Below are 24,070 nucleotides of genomic sequence, written 5' to 3'. Positions count from 1 at the left end.
AACACATTAAGATTCATGCTAACTTATATCATCATGTAGTAAACCAAAATACCAAAGAAATATCATCGTGTAAGGCAGGGGCAGATCCAGGATTTTCCAAAAGCGGGGGCACATTTTTCGGAGGAAATATTTGACAAGCAAAAATTATTTTTTTTAATAAAAAAAGGTCTTCCATTTCAAAAGAAGGGGCACACCTCTGTTTCAAGGGTATTGTTTACATTACTAATTATAATTTTGCTTTTATCGAACGATATATGTGGAAAGCTGCTCGCATAAGACGTCACCAATCAAAAAATTGAAATTCTAGGAACTTTTTTATTCTTTTTATGGATTTACCTCAAACCTTCAATGTTTTCTTTCTGCTATTTTTACAATAAACGTTTTCTCAGGGTGAACTTCCCCTTTTATGCATGAAAGGTCAAATATGCAGCATCAACTTATTCCTCATTGGGTGTTATAGCCTAGGGTTACAAATGTGAATTTGAGATGTTTTAAGAATCGTTCTTACCTTTCAAAGACTCTGGAGAGTATATGAAGGGACCATTTCTTTGCTTTCCACCAAGGTAACTCTGGTCTATCATCTACATCAACCTCTAATGTGCTCTATAAATAATAAATGAACCTTAGATTAGCACAGCTGCCAACCTCTATTAAAGGGGAATGAAACCTTTGGAACAAATAGGCCCATGTAGAAACAGAAAAATCAAAGAATAACAAAGAAAGTTTGAGAAAAATCGGACAAATAATGAGAAAGTTATGAGCATTTGAATATTGCAATCACTAATGCTATGGAGATCCTCCCGTTGGCAATGCGACAAGGATGTGTGATGTCACTGATGAACAACTTTCCCTTTGGTGGACTATAAAATACCCTCAAAATGTCTCTTTTTGCTTTTTCTCATGATGATACAAACTCTTTATCCATGATGTATTCTTAAAAAATATGTATTACATGCCCTCATGTAGAAAGAACACATGATCTATGGATAGATGTGATAAAAGAGGCAATTCAAGTGAAATATATACAAAAGTAATGGGGAGAGTTGTTCACAGTGACATCACACATCTTTGTCGCATTGCCAATTTACTATCTCCATAGCAATAGTGATCGCAATATTCAAATGCTCATAACTTTCTCATTATTTGTCCGATTTTTCTCAAACTTTTGTTGATCTGTTTCTCTGATTTTTCTGTTTTCACACAAGCTATCTTGTTCCAATGGTTTCATTCTCCTTTAAGTACATGTAAAAGGTAGTAATCCAGAAACTCAAAAGTCATAATTTTAAAATAACATTAATTTCATACGCACTGTGCAGTAATGTAAATTTCTTTGAAGAGGTGATAGCACAGCACCTCAAGTGCAGAGATGCCAATCCGACAGGAACATTTACCCAGGATGCCACATAGCTTTCTCAAGCACACTTCAAGAAAACACTGTGTACACGTATGTCACAATAACATGCGCAGCAATGAAAATAAAGTGACGCGATCATGCGCGAAACGAACATTATCACTTGCCTACAGATGAGTTTGCCACTGTACAATGTATTTAGCAGTGTATCAAATGTGCACATACCAATTCATGCTCAAAAGCATGACTCTGGTCAAGAGTCACGGCGTAATTTGACATGAAAACTGTAGTAATTATAATAATAATTGGCATTTATATAGTGCTATATCAATCTACCACTGTTCAAAGCGCTTCACAATTATTATTACCCGGTCACTGGATTCATAGCATTTATGGTGGTATTTGGTGTTCCAAGATGGCGGTTATTAGGTTACAATTTACTTACTACTGGTATTGGTTGTTCCAAAAGGGAAGGGATTGGCTACATTTTACTTACTGCTGGTATTGGGTGTTCCAAGATGGCGGTGATGATATCCATCCACTGGGAGAAGACTTCCCTGGTGACTACATCTTGTGGTAGATTGTACTGCCGGAGAAGGAAACCAACAAAAAATTCACCCACCTCAACATATTCACGACAAAACCCCCATATTTTGCAGTTTGACCAATAACTTTAATAGCCCAACATATCATGAACAACACATCATAAGAAATGGGAAATAATCTTCCACACACGGCTTACAATGAAGTGATCAGTGTCTGTATTATATGACATAAACTAAGTGAATGACAATATTCCATGACATTTTTATATTAGCGGTTCCATGAACCACAAATTTTCTTTTTTCACTCATAACTTTCCACATTTTTAACTTGTAAAAAAGTTCATATATCTGTTTTACTTTCCGATACCTAAATTTTAAAAGCAGATGAATAACTGATAAAAAGTAAAAATCATTGCGACGATGAGCGTTGAATTCTATGACCATTGACCTAGTGACCAAACTCGGGTCACGCAACGAGCACAACCATATGCAGTGGAAAACTCTGTCTTCACAGACGTACATAAACATGATTACGTGTACTCTACTTGCAAGAAAAAAAAATTATGCTAAAATCTAGATGGAATTTAATGAACTTATACTTTAGTGATTACTCTATTTGCAAGATAATTTTTCTTGAAGTTAAATAAATTCTAGGTGAAATTCAGTGAACTTATGCTTGGCATATCAGACTTGGTAAGCTAGATTTAGAATAAATCATGTTGACATTCATGCTAACTTATATCATCATGTAGCAGCCAAGACACCTCCACCATGCTCCTATATTATGATGGAAAAAGAGGAAACATCCAAAAACATTTTCTGAATCAACATTTGCTAAGTAAATTTCTGCTTTGACAAAAGGGAAAAAATAACATTTTGTTTATAAGAGGGATTTTTTTTTCATTAAAATTTTATTACTGGGAGCATAGGTCTATAGTTTGAAATATTATGGTGCACTAATAAGGTTTGATTGACAAACAAAAGTTGATATGTTAAGACATTTTCTTGAGAAATGCTTTGTTTTTTTGTTTTTTTAGTTTTGGGGTTTGAAAAAGAATGAACAGTAGGGTTTCCCAATTGGCATTGCTGGAAAACCTTGTCGGGGGGGGGGGGGGGGGGGAATTTTGACTGAAAAAAAAGAGGACCAGTGTCACATTTACTTCCAGAAGGACTCGTCAAAAATTCCTACCAACTTTAAACAAAAAGACGGATCAAAGATCATTGCAAGTAAGATAAGCTGTCATTTTTTTTCTACAAAACAAAGAAAAGGTCACTCCTCCCCCCCCCCTTCCCCTCCAGGTACACTGGTAAGTAGTGAGTTTAGACAATGAAGATGAATACATGTAGTTACCTGGATAAGAGCATAGAAGATTTTGAGGATGAGTTTCTGGAGAAGCACCGAGGGTTCCGATGCGTCCGGTAAACACTGGGCGCATCGCTGTGACATCCAGGGTAAGAGTAACTTCATCGCATCCTTCAATGGACCTCGGTCCTCAGGTTGCTTGAATCTACAACCAAAACCAATCAAACATTTACAGGAGAATGAAATCAAATCAGTAATAGTTCTACATGTAAATCACCCTGGCAGAGCTGCCACAAGAACAAGAACATTTCAGTTTGGGGGGTTAAGCTGAAAATCATTATTTTTGGATAGGGAATCAGTATAACAAGAGAATTTATGGAGCAAATAAATATGCAATATACTATACTGCACACCCCTATTTCAACAATGGACTCACTCGTAATTCTTGACTAGTTGATAGACTGCCAGGAATCCTCCAAACCAAACGGAGGTGTCATCAGAGCTTATGTATCCCACAATGGATGGTACAACTCCTTCCCACTTTCCAGGGTAATCCTGTTTCAACATTGTGCTCAGACACACACATAGCTGAACTCTGTAATAAAGAGAAGAAATAGGAAGTAAAACAAAACATGAAATTATAAAGCAAGTCTCATCTGACTGTCGAACGATCAGACGGTTTGAAATGACCAGCTTTATTGTAGTTTTATACTTGAAAACTTCAAATCCTATTTCAAGTAATGGTTCCAAAATGAATATTGATTTGAAATTGCATGTACATGTATAGTGTCAAATTGTCCCCCATTGAGCGCAAATGTAAATGAACATGTACATGTCCAAGCAACGTGCTCAAATGTTGTAGCCAAATAACGCATGTTAGAGTGAGGTATTGTGCATTACCAATAGTTCAACCGGGTTGAATCATCCCTTTAAAGGGGACGCCCACCACAACAGAAAGTGGAGTCGGATAAAAAGAGAAGATCAAACAAGGCTAACCACTTCATAAAAAATAGTTCTATCTCACTTCAAAATTGATTTTGAAGAAATTTTCGACACTGTGATTGTTTACTCATTATATTTTTCTCTAAATACTTTTTTGTTAGGGTGGGCGTGGGCTTTCCCTGTAAGTCACTCGATAATTTCACCTTAGGAGTTCTGGGAGAGAGATGATGGCTTTGATGATGTTGTCCCGGATGAGATTCTTGTCGTTCTCGTGGATGCTGAACGGGATCGGTTCAAGAGGAGTCTCGACCTCCCTCTGTTGCCAGAACTGGGTTACCATGTTCTTGAGATAGATGACGCCGGCCTGGCGGACGAGGAAGGGGTGATTCTCATCCATCACTGTATGCAGCAATGTAGGAGTGAATCCGATGATTTTATGAACCTTGAGAGAGAGAAAGAGTTTGCTTTTAAAAATGAAAAATCTGCACCATATTTCCAGAGCATGAGCATGTGGCAGCTTATCTTAAATTTAAAGGACAAGTCCACCCCAACAAAAAGTTGATTCGAATGAAAAGAGAAAAATCCAACAAGCATAACACTGAAAATTTATGACATTTTAAAGTTTCACTTAATTTCACAAACAGTTACAAATGAGGAGGCTGATGACATGATCCACTGTTTATTTTGTATGTTAACATACTGTACACGTATGAACTATTCTAATTTTCTCCTCATTGTCAAGTGAAACAACGATTAATTCCTCCCTGAACATGTGGAATTAGAATATGTTTCAGACATCAAGTTGGTCCTTATTGTCAAATATGTTAATAGTTGAATAATGTATACCGTAAGTAACGGTGCATTAACCGCACCCGTGTATTAACCACACCCCCAACTTTGGACTAAAAAAAAATCTTACATTTACATGCATATTTCAGGTACGAAGAAACAAAATCTAAGTTTTTAAGATTTCAAAGTATCCAAAGAGATTACCGGTATGCGGAAATCTGCTGTTCTTGATCAATTCATCTACAAATGTTAGAAAGAACGGTCCCGACAATATTGGCAACTTACACACTCACTCACCTCACAGTGTACACGCACACACACAGCACTGCCATTACATTGCAAACTACGATACAGTACCAGTCATGCCAGTACATCAAATTATGATCTGTGTCTTTCCCAGCGTAGGAGGAAGAAACATTCACATTTCTTGCATCACAACCTCACAATCACTTTCAGAAATTTGATGTCTTAGCATGACTTTTGGATAGGGGATTACAGGAAGATTCAAGAAACAAAGAAATTGACATTTTGTCCAGTTGTTTTTTATGGCTTCGTGCCGTCTCTCTCGTGCATGGTTTACATGGTATCTTATGAAAAGCAAACAGGAAGGCAAAAAAAAAGCTGGCGCCAAACGGGACTTTGAATAGCGCCAGCTTAAGTTGCATTATAACCACATTCCAACGTAATCTAAGCAAGCTCACTCAACTCTCGCTCATCGGTGACAAAAATATTACCGAGTATGCTTGGCGTCCCTTTTAAATTAGCCAGGGAACTTCACTACTTTGAATCGAGAATAAAGTCAAAATAAGTGTCATGAAGGTGGGTGAGTTTGTTATGGACATCATTTAAATAAGATCGTTCGCTTCCCATTACCCGCGGCTCATACCCCTCTAAACGACATTGCCTGGGCGGCTACACCTGGCCACTCGATGTGTTGTGAACTGACAGACATCGTACATGTACGGGAGGGGTTACGGCGGGCTGGCTCGGACCCGTCACCGTGTATAAACCGCACCCCCAACTTTTGCTTCTATCCCGCCGAGAAAAAGGTGTGGTTAATACACCGTTACTTACGGTAATTAAAACAATTAAAAACAAGAGTGGTAAGGATCACATCATAAACTGTCTCATTTGCATGTCACTGAGTTCATGGAGTTGTGCATATGGTTATCACTGTTTAGTGTTTTGTGAAATTCAGCAAAACTTCAAAATGTCATAACTTTTCTATTTTACATCCAATTTTGATTAAATTTTCAGCATTAAGCTACAGCCTTAGGCCAGTGTAACTGTTCATTTGATTTTCTCTATTCATGCTATTTAGGCCAAGTAAAAAAAGAAAGTAGTTGATCGTCCGGGTTTTTCGAGAGCGGTGATGAGGGAGGTCCTTACTATTTGCTATCTTACTATTTTTTTTTAAAATAAGGAGGCATTTTCTCAGCCCGTTTTTTGACATCAGTGATGAGGGAGGTCCTTACTATTTACTATTTTTTTTGCTATTTTTATTCAAATGGTTGTCAGTCCATGTCAAGCTTGAAATATGTGATCGATGCATGCTCAATATTAATAATAAATGAGTAGAAATGTATATTCATTTTTTACCTTTACAATATATTCATAATATATTCATAATATTCATAATATTCATAATATATATACATACAATTGATTGGAAATCTCTGGAAAATGTATTATGCGATAAAAATTTATTGATGTTTTTATACTGATGTGAGCATGATCGGTTAAGGGTTCGCATTGAGGTGAAATTTTTTTTTAAGGTACTTCTATCAAATTTGCTTTTAAAATGATCTTTGATATCTCAGTTTTCAAAAAACTTAGTTTCATGAAGATTGATGATTCCGAAAGTACCGGAATAGTCCATTTTATTCATGGGGGTGCTGCTACCTCTCATCACGGACGGACATTTGTACTCAAATTAAATTCACTCTAGTTTTATTGTTTTTAAAGTTACTGTAATTTGGTTTGAATGTTCTTGCACTCTGAACATTACTCTATTATCAGACATAATATAGTAGAAAAAAAATATTGGGAAGTAATTTTTTTTGGTAGGTGTTAACATTTCCATTTAGAAATTTCCGTCCGTGATGGAAAAAAAGATGAAAAGTTTTTTTATTCTTTATCAGAATAGAAATAAAAAATAAAAAGGTGTAGAGGTATCTCTCTAAACACAGTACATCATTTTATTTGAACATAGCTGAAATCCATACATTTTATCCATATCATAAAGTCAATCAAAAATGATCACGGACGGACATTAATTTCATCACGGACGGACAAAGTTAATTCACTCAAATTCAATTCACTCTAGTTTTATTGTTTTCAAAGGTACTCCATTTTTTTTTAATAGTCTTGCACTCTGAACATTACTCTATCATCAAACATAAATTAGTAGGAAAAAAATATGGGAAGTAAACTTTTCTTGTGGATGTTAACATTTCTGTCCGTCCGTGATCATTTTTATTAGGATAATTTCTATGGATTCAGCTTTTTATTCTTTATCAGAATAGAAACAAAAAAAAAGTGTGTAGAAGTATTTCACTGGACACTGTACATCATTTTATTTGAACATAGAGCCTAAAATCCATACATTTTATGCATATAATAAATCAATCAAAAATGATCACGGATGGACATTAATTTCATCACGGACGGACGAGTGAAATACTGTGGAAAGATTCATATATGCAAATGAGAAACTTTGCTGAGCAGATTATGAATTTAATTTTAGCTTCTAATTGCTGTGAAAAGTATCTCTGAGAATTATTCAGAACTCAAATGGAATAAACCTACAACTCTTCACAATTTTTTGAAATATCTTTGTTTGGCCGTTATTGGGGCTATATTGTTGTCAGGAAAAATTGTTAAACATTATTGGAATGCAGATAGAGTTGGAAAGCTGCATGTACATGTATATGCCAAAAAGCAGGAAATAAAACATGGGAAGTACAAGTCCAAAGCTGTAGATTTCATCAATTCAAGCTTGCAGAAAGTGATGGAGAAGAAGAAAGTACATAAGTAGAAAAATCATCAATTTTTCTATTCACAAACCTATGGATTCACAATGCTTTATATAACAGAACATGACATCACTGTCTTGAGGCTCGTGAAAATTACATGAATACCTTTTTTCGAAGTCCATTTTGGAGCTAATTTTAAGCAAATCGCTTATCTGGTAAACTGTGAAAATGAATAAAGCTTGCACTGCAGTGTTTAGAAGTTTTAATAAACTTAGGGTTGGTGTATCAATTTCAATTTTGGATTCGGTCAGGGCCTAAATACATGAGGGCTGTTGATATTATGGGGTGTCTCTACTTTGATATGTGCAAAAGATGGATTCAAATAGAGCCCCTGAAGTGTTGATCCAACAAACAAGCATAAAGATCAATGACCTGTTCATCTTTTCGATTTAGTTTTTGGATTAAAAAAAACATCTTTGCTACTGGAAAATTAATGCCTAAAAATCATCATGATCATAAAAATACTTGTATCAACATGATCAATAGGTGGTTTCAGACCGCCTCGAAGTTCGCCAGTTCCAGGTATTCTCTGATCGGGAAATTTACCCTGATCAGAAAATACCAGGTATTTTGGTAATGTGAAAGCAAACTACGCGTAATTTCTCCGAAAGAAAATACCCGCTAAATAGTAGGTACTTGGCGAAATTACGAGAACTTTCGTGGGGATTTTTCGAAGGTCGCAGGTATTTTGGCAATGTGAAAGCAAATTACAGGAACTTTTATCCCAGCGTGTCGTTGGGCGCGGCGGCGTGGGTGGCTGCTGGGCATGTGATTTTTAATCTCCCGCCTTGCCTGCTTATCAGACCACACTGCGCATGCTCGTAACTTCGGGAACTTATCCCGAAGGATGTGTTTCGGGCGGTGTGAATGCAGGAATAATTAACGGGTATTTTTTAGCCTTAAAAAGTTTTCGTAATTTAACAGGGATTCTTGTGATCGAGGCGGTTTGAAACCACCTATTGATCAACTAGCTGTTGATTTGGATCCTACATGTACGAGTATTCTACAATTTAAAAAGACAATATTCTTTACATTCGATTTTGTGTTTAGAGCAATCATATGTCTAGATTATACTGTGCGTCTTGCATAGAAATCAAGTTGCTACATCTTAAATCAAGTTGCAGCAACTTGATTGAAGTTGTAACAACTTGATTGTGCAACTAATACTGTTTAATAATATTGAAATATGTATAAAATAATCAATACAATAGCATTTGTTCCCCCAAAAAAGTATTAAGAACTTGTTACAGGGTACTTCCAGTGTATTTTGATTGTGTCCGTCCGTGATGTCCGTCCGAGATGTCCGTCCGTGATGGAAAATATTTGCAATTCTCTCAGAAGTTTGATATTGATTAAGAATTCAATGTGGTGAACATAGAAGCTAACATACCTGAGTGTTAGTTGCATTAACAATTATTGGTCAATGTTAAGCTGTTTAGATAGAAACAATAAAAATGTACAAAAATTCTAAAAACCATATTTCTATCATGTCCGTCCGTGATATGGCACATTTAGTGGATACCTATGTTTGTAGGTAACCATGGCAACAAACTTTTTTCATCATTCAGCATACTTTGTCCTACCCTTCACTATAAAACACAAAGACACCTTGTTCATCTTATTCCTAATTTGTTACAAGCCTTCAAAACTTTCAAAATCTATCAAATGTCCGTCCGTGATGAACCGATCACGCTCATGTATACCGGCCGTATTGTAAAAAAAAACGTTCATGTCAAGTAAATGATTTAAAACATTATTCTATATATTGTAAAGGTAAAAAATGAATGGGGGTGGGGTCATTTTTATTACCATGGAGCCATGTTTAGTTTTCCAGAGCCAATCTCTTTTTTTAGCTCTGGGCATGGTTTCGCATCGCAGTTTTCCAGCTGCTTGTATATTCATTTAGCCTACATGTTTTTAATAATGTTCAATTTTTATTCATTTTTAATTGATATCAAATGTTTAATGATGATTGAATTAATTATTACATGTAATTGTTCACATAATGTTTATTATTTCATGTTTGTAACTGTAGTGTGTTAGATCTATTTACTAATTTTTACAATTTTCCAAATTGAATAGCTCAAAGAATATAATTTATCAAATTTGAACTGAATTGGCACTTCTTGGAATCCCATTAATGATTTTCAATCTTCATAAAGAATAACCCACTTGAATTATTTTTTGAATATTCAATGCACTGCCTGCTGACGTTAGTAAACTCGCCAGAAAATCGGGCAGAAAATTCAATTCATTTCACAAATTCACATGTTGCGCCAGCACAGTCAATAACATCATTCCAGCACACAAGTCATGCATTTAGAGTCACAACAAGCACAGTCAATCACCGTAACACACATCGAATTACAGGTGCTATCACTCACCAAAAACCCCGCCGAAATACAAATTTACGTCATTGAAATTGATTTTTCTGCTCCATATTTCCAAAGCATGCGACAGATTAGTTCAGATTCAGGAAGCGGGGTCCCCGAAAATGCGCTAAAAATGAAGAAATCCGTGATCTTCCCCGAGTTTGCAAACTTTATTTTCTTGCTAATTTATGATGGTATCTTCAAAATTCCAATAGAAAACCAAATCAGATATTTTTTTATTTCTTGCAGTTACGGCGATATCGGACTTTGCAATTGTTTTTGAAGTTGCGAGAGAGATCCCAAAGCACATGAGAGCAAATCGCTCGCTAATTTTGTGGTTTTTTTCGCTATTCAGCAGCCATAAAAATAGTAAACATCAAGAAAATTGATGCTGCAATCAAAAAGGGAACATCAAAAAAGGAACATCACGATTTTTTTTTTTTTTTTTTTTTTTTTTTTTTTTTTTTTTTTTTTTTTTTTTTTTTTTTTTTTTTTAGCCAATTTTTGAAAATAGTAAATATCAAAAATTTCCATGCGGCGGCCAAAACAGATGCGCGCGAGGACGATCAACTACTTTCTTTTTTTACTTGGCCTTATTGAAATTAACATTTTTCTGGGGTGGGCTTGACCTAGTCTTGAGGACGCAATGATGATATTTTTAGATATGTCATATACTTCTTCATCATTGACATCTTGACACTCTCTCCATAGTGTCTTAAGCAAAGGACCAAAACAAAGATGGATTTCCCGAGGAAATCCACCTTTTTAAACCAAAATCACGAGAATTCTATTAATTTTATTCATTCTTACACCTTCCTACGCCTAATGCGTAGGAAGGTTTTAAAAATTATATAAAAATATAAAAAATGAAGATTTCTTACCTTACTGATGCCGCGTAGACCCCTCGATCCACATGTAAACAACGGAAATACAATAGCGTCGACCCTTGAACCTCTTATGTATGACGTACTTCCGGAAAGCAATGCCGTCTTAACGAACAATTTAGAGATAATAATTATTATTTAACAAATATTAAAATTTATTTCGTGATCATAAATAATTTATATTTATCAATATGAATTATTTATAATCAAAAATAAATTTTAATATTTGTTAAATAATAATTTTTATCTCTAAATCGTTCGTTAAGACGGCATTGCTTTCCGGAATTAAGTACGTCATACATAAGCGGTTCAAGGGTCAATGCTATTGTATTTCCGTTGTTTACATGTGGATCGAGGGGTCTACGCGGCATCAGTAAGGTAAGAAATCTTTATTTTTTATATTTTTATATAATAATTTTTAAAACCTTCCTATGCATTAGGCGTAGGAAGGTGTAAGAATGAATAAAATTAATAGAATTCTCACGATTTTGGTTTAAAAAGATGGATTTCCTAAGAAAATCCATCTTTGTTTTGGTCCTTCGCTTAAGACACTATGGAGAGAGTGTCAAGACATCAATGATGAAGTAGATGTCAAGTAGATCTAGGCCTATATGACATCTAAAAATATCATCATCTGATCATTGCGTCCTCAAGACTAGGCTTGACCGTTAAGAAGCGGGGTCGCCAAAAAATGAAAAACAGAAATCAAGTTATCAAAGCAATGTTTAATTTTTAGCTAAAGTCTCAACTGTTAATAATTAGATCTCGACTTAACCCAGTCCCAGGCCAGGCGAGTCAAGGCTTGGGCTCTGGCCGGCTTTTTTCGCGGGCCGGAACCCAAGACTCATCCGTGTAAGAAAATGCAAATTTCATTTTGTGAAATGACATTATATAAATGCAGAGAAGCTTTACAATAACATGTCAAATTCCAGTAAGGTTACCCTCACGTTACATTGTCATTGACATTGGTATTGCCACACTCGCACTCTCAGTCTCCGACATGATGAATGCATGCACTCGTCGTTTTCAATTTCATTCATTCTGATTCTTGTCCATTGACACACGTGTGACATGCATGCGAATGTGATGTGGTCGACGAATAGACACTACGCAAACTACTTACTTCATCAAGTTGTTTCTCCGCAGTTTCTCTCAATTCCGGATGAATAGTCCCTTGTAGGATCTCAACTAGCTTCTGTGGGTCCATTATTTTCGTGATGTTATTGATGTAAAGATGAAAATCGAAGAAAAGAACCCGATTTTGGGTAGTATCGGACTCATTCACAGAGCCTTGGCGCGCGGGATCTCAAATTAACGAATTTACGACAAAAGGTGGCGCTAACACTGCGAGTGCGTAAACGCGCGATCGAGAGAGCTGATAATAAAAAGGAGTGGATTTGATGGAAGATATATATACAGTGCGTATCAAAAAAAACGGGACAGTTTTGAAGTCTATACAAAATTTGTTTCAAAATATTATATCTATACTTTGATGTTCATAGATGCTCTGCAATCTTATCTTTGAATTGCCATTAAAAATACAATTTTGTTAATGCTTGAGCAAACACGGGACGTTTTTGTTGGGGTTTTAAAAGAAGCTTGCGCCAAAATGGCAGAAATGATAAATTTGATGATTAGACCTTTGGCTAATCAGCAGACTTTCTCTTTTCATTATCTTTGCCATAATTTTCGAATAATGCTGTCAAATTTCATTTATAAATTTATGTATTTACTTGAATTATTTTTCTTTCATTCAAACTTCTTTTACCTTTGTATTTTCCTTCATAAGTAAGAAAAGAAGACTTTTTGTCAACCCAAGTGAGAAGAATTGCATTATTAATTGGGAGGATTTGTAATCATTCAAATCCTTTTATTATGTGAAACAATTATGTTATGGTACCTATAAAAGACATGAATCCTATTTCCAAGGGGTTATTGAATCCTTCACCAATTTTTAATTATGTCCTTGACAGGACAAACAGGAAGGTATTCATGTCTTTCAATGGCAATGGTGTATTGAGTCAATTTTGAAGGAGCAAGATTTGGCAGATCGGGTAAAATGTATCAAAAAGTTGCGAAGCGAGCAAGCAAAATTTTCCACTTTTTCATTAAAATATCAAATTTTGTGATCTTGACATGATATTCAGAAAATGATATCATATTTCACTTTCTATGTTTTCTGTTATTTTTTCCACCTTTTTTGGGTCATGATTAATGGGGGGGGGAGCACCCCGAGCCCCTAGCCATCAGTATGCCACTGTTCAAAGGCACCATAACCTTTGTAGCACACAATGAAAGGATTTGAAAAAAAAACACGGTCTCCCTAACTTCGGTTTAAAAAAAATGTTCTTGCCTAAAGAAGGAATATTCAAACCTAAAAGAGAACATATTAAAATTGAACAACAACAGAAATATTCAAGCAAATAAGTAGATTTGGAAATGAATTTCGACCGCATAATTAAAAAAATTATGGCAAAGATAATGGAAAGGTTAAGAGGAAGTCTGCTGATTAGCCAGAAGTCCGACCATCATATTGATCATTTGATGCCATTTTGGCGCAAGCCTCCTTTTTAACCCCTGACAAAAACATTCCGTGTTCGCTCAGGCATGAACGAAACTATTTTTTTTTAAATAACATTTGAAGGATAAGACCCAAGAGCACCTATTGACGCCAAAATCATAATTTGAAACAAAAAATGTATACACTTTTCAAATCTGTCCCGTTTTTTTTTATACGCACTGTTTAGAGATGATGTACTAGTATTATGGAAGGAAAAGGAATAAAGATGAAGAAATGGAAGAAAGGGGAAAAAATATGTACATGCATGTGTGTGTGTGTATATATATATATATATATCTTGTTTACTAACATCATCTCCATGTCCATCTAACTTACAACCTTGATCAAACAATGCACCATTTCATTTATTAAAGCCCTCATTTTGGATGCCCCCATAAATTTTGAATCATCCGAATCTCCCCATATCAAATTTTATCTTTTTATTTACAAAACAAAACGGACATACATGTATTTGATTGGTATATGCGAGATCATTTCACGGGAAAAGACTCTTTAACAGTTTATTTCTCTATTTCTTTTCCGAGTTTCAAGACTATATAAAGAGTATCTCAAAGGGAGCCCCCTGTCATGCCTGTCACACCGGAGAGACAGGATGATGAGTGTCTGGACGGTGTCGTATGAAGGGACGGGATCATGTGGTAACCTGTAAGACACGATAGTCTTTATATTATTGTAATAATAATAATAATTTGAAGAAAAAAAACAAAGAAAGAAGGAGAGGAACGATTTTAAAGGACACGTCGAAGAAAAGAAAGAAAATAATAGTAGGCCTAATACCATGGTCACATTTGTTCTACGGCGGCCGTACGGCGAGTCGACAACAGCCGTTTTATCCATTTTGATTGAAACCACCTATATGTAGTTGGACAAAAAATGTTAAAACGGCTGTTTTCGACCCGCCGTACGGCCGCCGTAGAACAAATGTGACCATGGCATTAGGCCTAATGGGTTGGCGGTAATAGTCAAATATGACTGCTCGCCATTAATATCCAACAAACAACAAGGCATGTCGGGTCACAGTCGGGAAGACTCACTGGTCAGTTCAATGATCAGTTTTGCAACTTATTTGGTGCCCTTCAGTGCCTCCCTCTCCAGCCCCCTCCCAACAAAAAGATTAAGACCGCTGGAACAGGGGCGGATCCAGGATTTTCAAGCAAAAGAAAAGAAAAAAAAAACACGAAATAGGTCCTCGCTTTTAAAAGGGGGAGGGGCATAAAAAACGGCGTCTACAAATTGTGATTGTGCCCGGGGCACGGGCCGCCTGTGCCCCCCCCCCCCCTCCTAGATCCGGCAGTGCGCTGGAGACCAAGAAACTTGACTGGTCTTAGTCTCCCTGATATCTTTTGATGATGTCATTTGTTACCCGACCGATCTCTTTCGATGGCATTCAGTGCCCTTTTTTGGTTCCAAAACTTTTGAAAAGGATTCAAAACAGTCAGTAGACCAATGGTCCTCCATGCAGCTGTCTCTCAATGGACTCCAAAAGTCTTGGGGTTTTTTTATGATCTTTCGATTTTTCTCTCCCATTTTTTTTTGGGGGGGGGGTTCTTCAGAGATCACAGACTGCTGAGATCGAGAATGACCCTTAAAATATTTTTTTTTCAAAGTTTAAGTTTTGCTGAAAGATCATTTTACTGCGGCGTGAAGATGTCTAAAAACCAATGACCACTGCAGATCAATGTATCTCAGTTTGGCGCCCCTTTACTTCCGGGTCAATTTGACCTCCCTGGCAAAACTCATTCATTAGCCTACCATATTGAATTCGCCCCTACCCCCACCCCCCGCATTTTTTTTCATAATTTTTATTGCTTTTTCTTCTCTTTTCTCCCCTCCTTAGATTTGTATACATTTTATCTCGTCTGTCTTTCCTTTCTTCTCTTTTTGCTTTTCTTCTTCCTTTTCCCTCATTTCCTCTTCTTTATTTCTCTAGTCTCATTTCTATACCCCCCCCCTTTATCTAATTTCTACATTTTTTCTTTCCTATGCGTTTTTCTTTCTCCTGCCACAGGCATGTAGCACTAACAAATTTTGACAGCTGTGGACCTACACCGTATTACTTTCAAAGAGGTACTCCTGCATGACAGGAGAGTAAAAATTCACCAAGCCGACAAAATTTCATCAAAATCTGGACCCCCTCTTAAAAAGAGTTGCGATTGACCTGATCGATCGCAACAATGGACGGCCAGCAATGTCAACAACTATTATGCATATATGTTCAAAAAAAAATTAGCTATGATGTATATTCATGCATTCAATGTTTTCTTGAAAGTTTTCTGTGCTTCTCTTTGTTTACAAAAAACATTGTGCAAATTTCCTGTAGAAAAAAATTGACACTGATGGATTTCCATAGAGTTACGATTGATTGGATCAATCGTAACTCTTTGTAAGACGGGCCCCTGATAACAACCAAGAAAGTTATTCAATTTTGAAGTTTAACAATATTTTGTGAAAACGATTAGTATGCATATCGTCATGATTTTTGTTTATATCATATCCCCACTTTCCTTTTTTTCATGTTATTACATGATATAATTATTCAATTTTTCATACATTTTTATTGATAATTATGTGTCCTTTAATTCATATTAAAGTAAGTTGCAGCAAAAATTCAGCTGCCAATCCATTTTTTTTTTTACTTTGTCATTCCTTGTTCCGATTTTTATCAAAATTTCAGTATTTTCACTATTTTGTATATACCGCGTTAGCTTTGAAGTCGGATCTTAGTATAATTGGTTTCGGTAGAAGCTACCGACTCAGAGGGAACACAGACTGCCTAACCAAGCGTGTATGAATTCCTTCAGTGGGAATTACATTAAAATATAAGGTCATCATTTTCATTAGTGCAAATTATGTTTAGTATCATACCGGTCCCATGTTTCAGACAGTTTACCATTAATAGAGATTGTCGATCAGCCAAACAAAATCAAGGAAAGATGTCTGGGGCCCGTTGCAGAAAGAGTTGCAATCAATTACAACTCTAAAAATCATGCGCAACTTGATTTTCAACCAATCAACAGCGCGCATTTAGGACTTGCGATTGATTTTTTGACTTGCGTTTAAACGCAACTCTTTCTGACAACTTGTCACGTGTTGATTACACGATCCCCTGTATATATTTTTCAATTATTTTTTTTGAAGATCTGCAAGGGGGCGGTTTCATTAACAACTATATGGAAACCTTGATTGTGATTGGTTGGTGACCCCTGTTACCAGCAAATGCTAGTCGTTACATAATGATAAAGTTATCTCTTTATGAAACGGGCCCGAGAGACTATTTACACGTCTCGTCAATATTGGTCCATCCATGGATTTTAAATGACAATGACACGTCTATACACTACAAATCGAACGCATGTACGCGATAGACAGGATTAACTTATGGGCCCTGTTGTACAAAGAGTTACGATTGATCCGATCAACCGTAACTCTATGGAAATCCATTAGTGTAAAAAAAATGCTACGAAAAATTTGCACTAAGTCCTTTTAATGCAAAGAGATGCGCAGTGAATTTAATAAAACAATGAATGCATGAATATACATCACAGCTAGAAAATATTTCGAACAAACATGCATAATAGATGTCTGACGTTGCTGGCCGTCCATAGTTGCGGTTGATCGGATCAATGTCCAACAGGGCCTTGATCATTCAAGTGTAAACACATATACCCAGTGGCGTACCGTGGGTCACGGCATTGGGGGGCACCAGCAAAAATTTCGGGTCACTTAGGGAGCGCGCGAAGCGCGCTCAGTTGACAGGTATACTTTTCAGATTCAGATTCAGATTTTATTTCCAACAGAAATAGCAAATATACAAATCATTTTCATACATTTTAACAAATATTTACAATACATTAATGATAATAACATATAAAAAAAAATACAAAATATTTTATAGAAAAAATTATAATACTTTGGAAAGAAAAGTATCTGTGGAAATGGGGGATTCACTCAAAAGCATCGCTTGTATAATGTGAACCCCCCTAAAGGAAGAGAATAGAGGAGAGAGAGAGAGAGAGACGCAATGGTTGCTATTTGCCTACGAAGATTTACAGAATAGATGAAAAAGAACAGGATAACTCACAGAACAAGACAAAACGAAGAAATAATAAAAAGAAAAAAGAAAAAACAAAACAGGACGACAAAAGTAGAATAAACGTAAAATAGAATCAGGACAAATTACGACCGAAAAGAGAGGATAAAACAAAATGATAAAGACAAAAACATAACTTGAAGTCTGAGAGGAGATGATAACAAGCGGGAATTAGTAATGAAGACCTCGGTAGGATTGAAGTAAGAAGTTTTTCAGTTTTCTTTTAAAAGAATGTATGGAAGGGCTGTTTTTTATGTTAATGTCGAGGGAGTTCCAAAATCTAGGACCATCGAACATAAATGTACTCTTTGCCAATAAAGTTCTAAAACGGGGTAAATGAAATTCGTTAGATTGCCTAGTAGGGTAATTATGAAAAGACCGATTAAGAGGAAACATAGAATCAAATACACTTGGAAGTGTGTTTTTGTCAAATTTAAACATAAATTGTCCTAAATGAAATAAGTATAGGTCGCTTATCTTCAGCAATTTGCTATCAAAAAATAGTGGGTCAGTGTGTGAACGAAAAGCTGAATTATGAATAACACGAAGGGACTTCTTTTGCAGTAATAACAGTCTATCTAAAATGGTTTGGTGGGTGCTGCCCCAGGCAAGTATCCCATAATTCAAGTAAGGCAAGATCAGGGAAGAATATAGCATTAAAAGTGATGACGACGAAAAATGATATTTTAGTTTATTGATAATGCCAATATTTCGCGAAATAATCTTACATATACAATCTATGTGGTATTTCCAGGAAAGCTTATTATCAACGGTAACACCGAGAAATTTAATGAATGTGACACTTTCTAAATTAGTGTCATCTAAAACAATGTCCATGGGAAGTGTATCAATGGAATTGCTAAATAGCATATATTTAGTTTTAAGTAGATTAAGAGACAATTTGTTGGATCTTATCCATTGTGTGACTTTTAAAAGTTCATTATTAACAGTATTTACTAAGGTATATGGATTTTTATGGGAATAAAATATATTAGAATCGTCTGCAAAAAGAATGAACGAAAGGATATCAGATGATTTACAAAAGTCATTAATATAAATGATAAATAATAAAGGGCCTAACAGACTGCCTTGCGGGACTCCACAATTAATGTATTGCATGTTGGATGCATGACCATTCAAAGATACAAATTGACGTCTGTCGGACAAGTAGCTTCTGAACCACTCCAAGGCCTTCCCGCGCACACCATAATGAGAAAGTTTATGTAATAAGATATCATGGTTAATGGTGTCGAAGGCCTTGGAGAAGTCCAGAAAAATGCCGACTAAATGTGAGCAATTATCAAAAGCGTGGGCCACTTTATCAACGAAATTCAATAGTGCATGTTCTGTGTTGTGTTTTTCTCTAAATCCAAACTGAAAGTTAGAAAAAATATTGTGAGATTTAAAAAAATCAATTGTTTTGCTATAAACCACTTTTTCTAAAATTTTTGACAAGGATGATAATAAAGAAATTGGGCGATAATTACTGACACTTAACTTGTCACCCTTTTTGTACAATGGAATGACCTTGGCAATTTTCATGCGATCAGGGACTTGACCGGAGGTTAGAGAAAGGTTAAAAATATATGTCAAAGGATCGATAATTTCAGATATTATACCTTTTAAAATAAAGTTATTGACATCATCATAACCAGGACTTTTTTTATTATTCAAATTAGATACAACGTCAGTAATATCTTTTTTGACTACGGGAGTGAAAAATATTGAACTAGAATTAGGTGTACCTAGGTAATCATGAAAGTGTTTTGTTGAAGGGGGGATGTCTCGAGCTAGGTTAGTTCCTATAGATGAAAAATAGTCATTAAAAATATTAGCTATATTTTCAGGATCACCAATAATATCACCGTTAGACCTAATTTCAGTTATATCGGACTTGTTACTGGATAAATTCATGGCTTGTTTAAGAACTTTCCATGTGTTTTGAATGTCGTGTTTATACAGAATTATTTGATCAGTAAGATATCTTTTCTTTGCCAAACGTATTGTTTTAGTTAAAGTATTCTTATATGTGGTGTATTTAGTTTTTGCCTGAAGAGTACCTTTAAGTTTGGAATTATAATATAAACTGTTTTTTCTGTTGATTGAACGCAAAAGTGCTTTGGATATCCAAGGAAGTCTCGGTGATTTTTTGTAGTTAGTTTGTTTATCTTTTACTTTTGGAATATGCTTGTCTAATTCACTGTTAAAAATATAAAGAAAGTTATTGAAGCATGTGTTTACATCGTTATTGTTATAAATAGGCGACCAGTCAACAGATTCTAACGAAACACCCAATCTTGCAAGATTCTCGGGAGTAGGTCTCCGCCTTGATGGCTTGGAAGGATTAATACACGAATTTTTAAGGGGAAAATGTGACATAATGGGAAAATGATCTGTCAGATCGGATAGTATTATTTCAGAATCAGGAGACGGCATGATGTTACAAAATATGTTATCAATAAGGGTTGCAGAGCGATCTGCAATGCGAGTGGGTTTTGATATTAATGGCAAATATGAAGAAGTCAAAAATGTTTCAAGAAATTCATGGGCAGTATTGTTGCTGTCATGCTTCAATATATCGATATTAAAATCTCCTAATATAAAAACATCTTTGTTCACCAACAATGGATTTCTAACTAAGTTAGAAAGATAAAGTAAAAAATCATTGTGGTTGGAATTTGGTGGTCTATATATAACACCTACAATTATATTTTTGGAATTTAGGACATTGATTTCGATAAAAAGTGACTCTACATATTCATTCATAGTAGTGATTTCGTCATGAATTTTGTATTCATAATTGTGGGAAACATATAACGCAACACCACCGCCATGTCTATCTTTCCTGTTATTAAAAACGAAATCATATTGATCTAATGCAAATGGAATATTGGATTCATCAGTTAACCAAGTTTCTGTAAGTCCAATAATGGAAAACGAATGTCTAGATGAATTATTGTCTAAAAGCAGTTGGAACTCTTCGAAATGTTTATTTATGCTTCTTATGTTTAAATGTAATAAAGAAAAAATATCTTTGGAGAATTGTTTACTAGTGTTTTTGAATTGAAATTCAGTGATGTATTCTGATGAAGGATTGCGAATTAAGTCATGATCAGTTTGAAAATCTAGAAGTTCTGATGATGCATTGATGTTGTTTGCTACAAAGTGGTTGTACGCCAAATTAGCCTGAGGGTTGCCATTTGAATTATGTGTATTCAAATTAATGGAGAGGTCATCATTACTCAAGGAATAAAACGGCATATCAGTTAAAGTATTCACGGAAGTACAGTTAGTGTCTCAACATTCACTACTATTTTCGGCATTGAGTTGGTAAAAGAAGAGTAATTAAAATTAAAGGTCCTGTGTGGGAACAAATAAGTAACAGAGATACATAGAAACACGAACACATAAAAACAAATAACGAATTCATAAAAGTTCGAGAGAGGGCAGCATTTAGCAGAAATCTTCGTAGGCAGAGCGGACAAACGCGTCAGAGAGCAAAGATGGTAAACATACATCATTGATAATTACTGGAGAGATGCCCAAAGAAAAAAATCAATATAAGAAATGCAAATGATGAAAAATAACGATAACCCCATACAGGTTGGCAAATAACAAGATTAAGCATATCAATATAAGCAAAATCCATATTGTGGACATGAAAAGAGGCGACAATAATTTTTGCCACGTACAATTGAAAATAGATAAAATTGTTGCTGTTGCTAATTTTGGTAAAGACATGCAAACAGGCAATTTTCTATGAAAAAAAAATATACACCAGAGCAATAAATACATAACAAAGGAGAGTACGCTATACCAGGCCAATCAATACCAATCAGCCAGTCTAAATTTTAAAATTCATGAAAACACAAGAGAAAATTGGCAATGAGCATTTTAAAAGCTTCCATGAAAGCAATGAAAAATACAAGAGCGTCGCTTAGCCAAAGACAAGCTATACTTAAACCGGTCAGGGTCGAACATTCACATTTGAATAAAGCAATCTCAATTGAGTCAAAGTATGTTTAGAGAATGCATTATTATGACATAATCGGGAAAAAGGCGTGTAACAAATGTACGATTAGAAACATGCATCAAAGTATTGAACAATGAATAACAAACAACAAAAAAAAAACGGAGATAAAAAAAGTCGAGGAATACCCATACTAACCAGGGTCTGGTATTCACATATGAACAAGGTACTTTCATGCTTATTAGGAATGGCATTGTTGTTCTTTTTTGTAAATGAATGTGGTAAAGGCTTACAAACAAAATTATGCAACGATCGCTTGACCAGAACCAAGCATGCAATTTTCACTACCCATAACAATTGGGATCTGGAGTTCTGGCCAAATGCATGCTTAGAGAAAGTGATCATTGTTGCCATTTTATAAGTGTGAACAACAAAGGCATGCAAACAAGGCAATGTATATCGATAAATAGGCGATGGTACATCAATAATGACATTTTATCAAAACACGCGCGGGAAATCGTTGAAAAGTCATTTCAAGAAAAAATACATTATAACATAAAGCACTGGATAACATTTTGAGGCGCTCATCCAAAACCGAGCGGAGCCCAAAACCAACCGATACTGCCTTTTACATTCAAACTTTAATTACCCCCAATTATAATGCACTGCTTAAGAATGTGGTTGTTATGAACAGGGTAAATGCATGCAAGCGAAACAATTCGTAAGTTGCAATTATATCCAAAGGGAGAATGCCTGAAAACACGCGGGAAATTGTGAAACACAAAAGCATTTCCCCAAAACATGCGATAAAGCGCGAGATTGATGAAAGGAACATTATATTCCTAAGGACATTGCTCGGCCTTGGTTGACTACCTGAATATAGTCACCAAAACCGAGCAATGCCCATACTGACCTAATAGAGATATTTTAAGGACATGCAGTGCCATCAAACGAATATGTATCTCATCGATTAAATAATGCGAGCGCGAAGCGCGAGCTGAAAATTTTTGATATTGAGGGCTAAAAATTGACATTATAAGGAAATTGTTTTGTAATCATGATACTTAACTGTCTCGTTAAACAAACAATGCGAGCGCGAAGCGCGAGCTAAAATTTTTGTATATACTGACCCTTAACAAGGAAATTTTAAGGATTATATTTTAGAATCCATTAAGAGTATAAATATCTCACCATAGTCATCTAATGCTAGTGCCATCCTTTGCTGATTTTGTTAGAATTACATCTAAACACAGTCATGAAGCACCTTTTGTAGTCATGTAATCATGATTATCATACGTATCTTACTAATAAAATACTGCAAGCGCAAAAGCGCGAGCTGAAAATTTAGGAAATATAGACCTAAAGAGGGGCATTCTAAGGGTTGTTTGTAGGAATTCTCTAAGACCCTACGTATTTGACTAACCAAATGATGCTAGCTCGAAGCGCGAGCTGAAATTTTTGTATATATTGACCTCAAAACACTATATTTTAAGGACTATAGTTACGAATCCATTAAGTCAGAGTATACATATCTCACCATAGTCATCTAATGCGAGTGCCAAGCGCTTGCTGATTTTGTTAGAATTACATCTAAACACATGGAGCACTTTTTGAAGTCATTGTAATCATGATTATCATACGCATCTCACTAATGAAATACTGCGAGCGCGAAGCGCGAGCTGAAAATCTAGGAAATTCAGACATGAAGAGGGGCATTCCAAGGCTTGTTTGTAGGAATTCACTAAGACCCCACGTATTTCACTAACCAAATGATGCGAGCGCGAAGCGCGAGCTAAAATTTTTTGATATTCAGATCAGAAAAATTGACATTTTAAGGACTGATTTTAGGAGTTCATGAAGAGCAGAAATCTCACCAATCCACTAATGCGAACGTTAGCACGGACAGGAAATGTTTTATATTAAGACCTTAAAATAGGTCAATAACTTTCAGTAGTCATGAAAAAGAAGAATATATCACTACTTAAAACAATAATTACTCTAATTGCGAGGAAATATATTATTTTGTTGTATATTGATTTGAAAACGGGAGGCTTTAGCACAGCAGTTTTATATGTCTCGTTAAAAAGTCTATGCGAGCACCAGAAACAATGAAGACACAATTAAGCAAATAATGTTTCATAAAGTTGTGAAAAATGCTTCTTATGTTATATAACATAATATAACACTATGATAAACAACAATTTCTTC

General features: G+C 35.5%; 1 protein-coding gene across 1 annotated transcript in view; it reads right to left on the bottom strand.

The window, feature by feature from the left end:
* Positions 1-12,543, bottom strand: part of LOC121421697 (importin-7-like) — a 38,757-nt gene extending 26,214 nt beyond the window's left edge. Inside the window, 6 exon segments of the mRNA XM_041616485.1 lie at positions 509-603; positions 1,848-1,937; positions 3,248-3,404; positions 3,636-3,794; positions 4,345-4,583; positions 12,345-12,543. Of these exon segments, the coding sequence (XP_041472419.1) occupies positions 509-603; positions 1,848-1,937; positions 3,248-3,404; positions 3,636-3,794; positions 4,345-4,583; positions 12,345-12,428 (824 nt within the window). The 5' untranslated portion in view covers positions 12,429-12,543.
* Between the last annotated feature and the right edge of the window lie 11,527 nt (positions 12,544-24,070).

The sequence above is a fragment of the Lytechinus variegatus genome, chromosome 9 (assembly GCF_018143015.1).
Source record: "Lytechinus variegatus isolate NC3 chromosome 9, Lvar_3.0, whole genome shotgun sequence".
NCBI classification, from domain to species: Eukaryota; Metazoa; Echinodermata; class Echinoidea; order Temnopleuroida; family Toxopneustidae; genus Lytechinus; species Lytechinus variegatus.
This window is presented reverse-complemented; position numbering and strand designations above follow the sequence as displayed.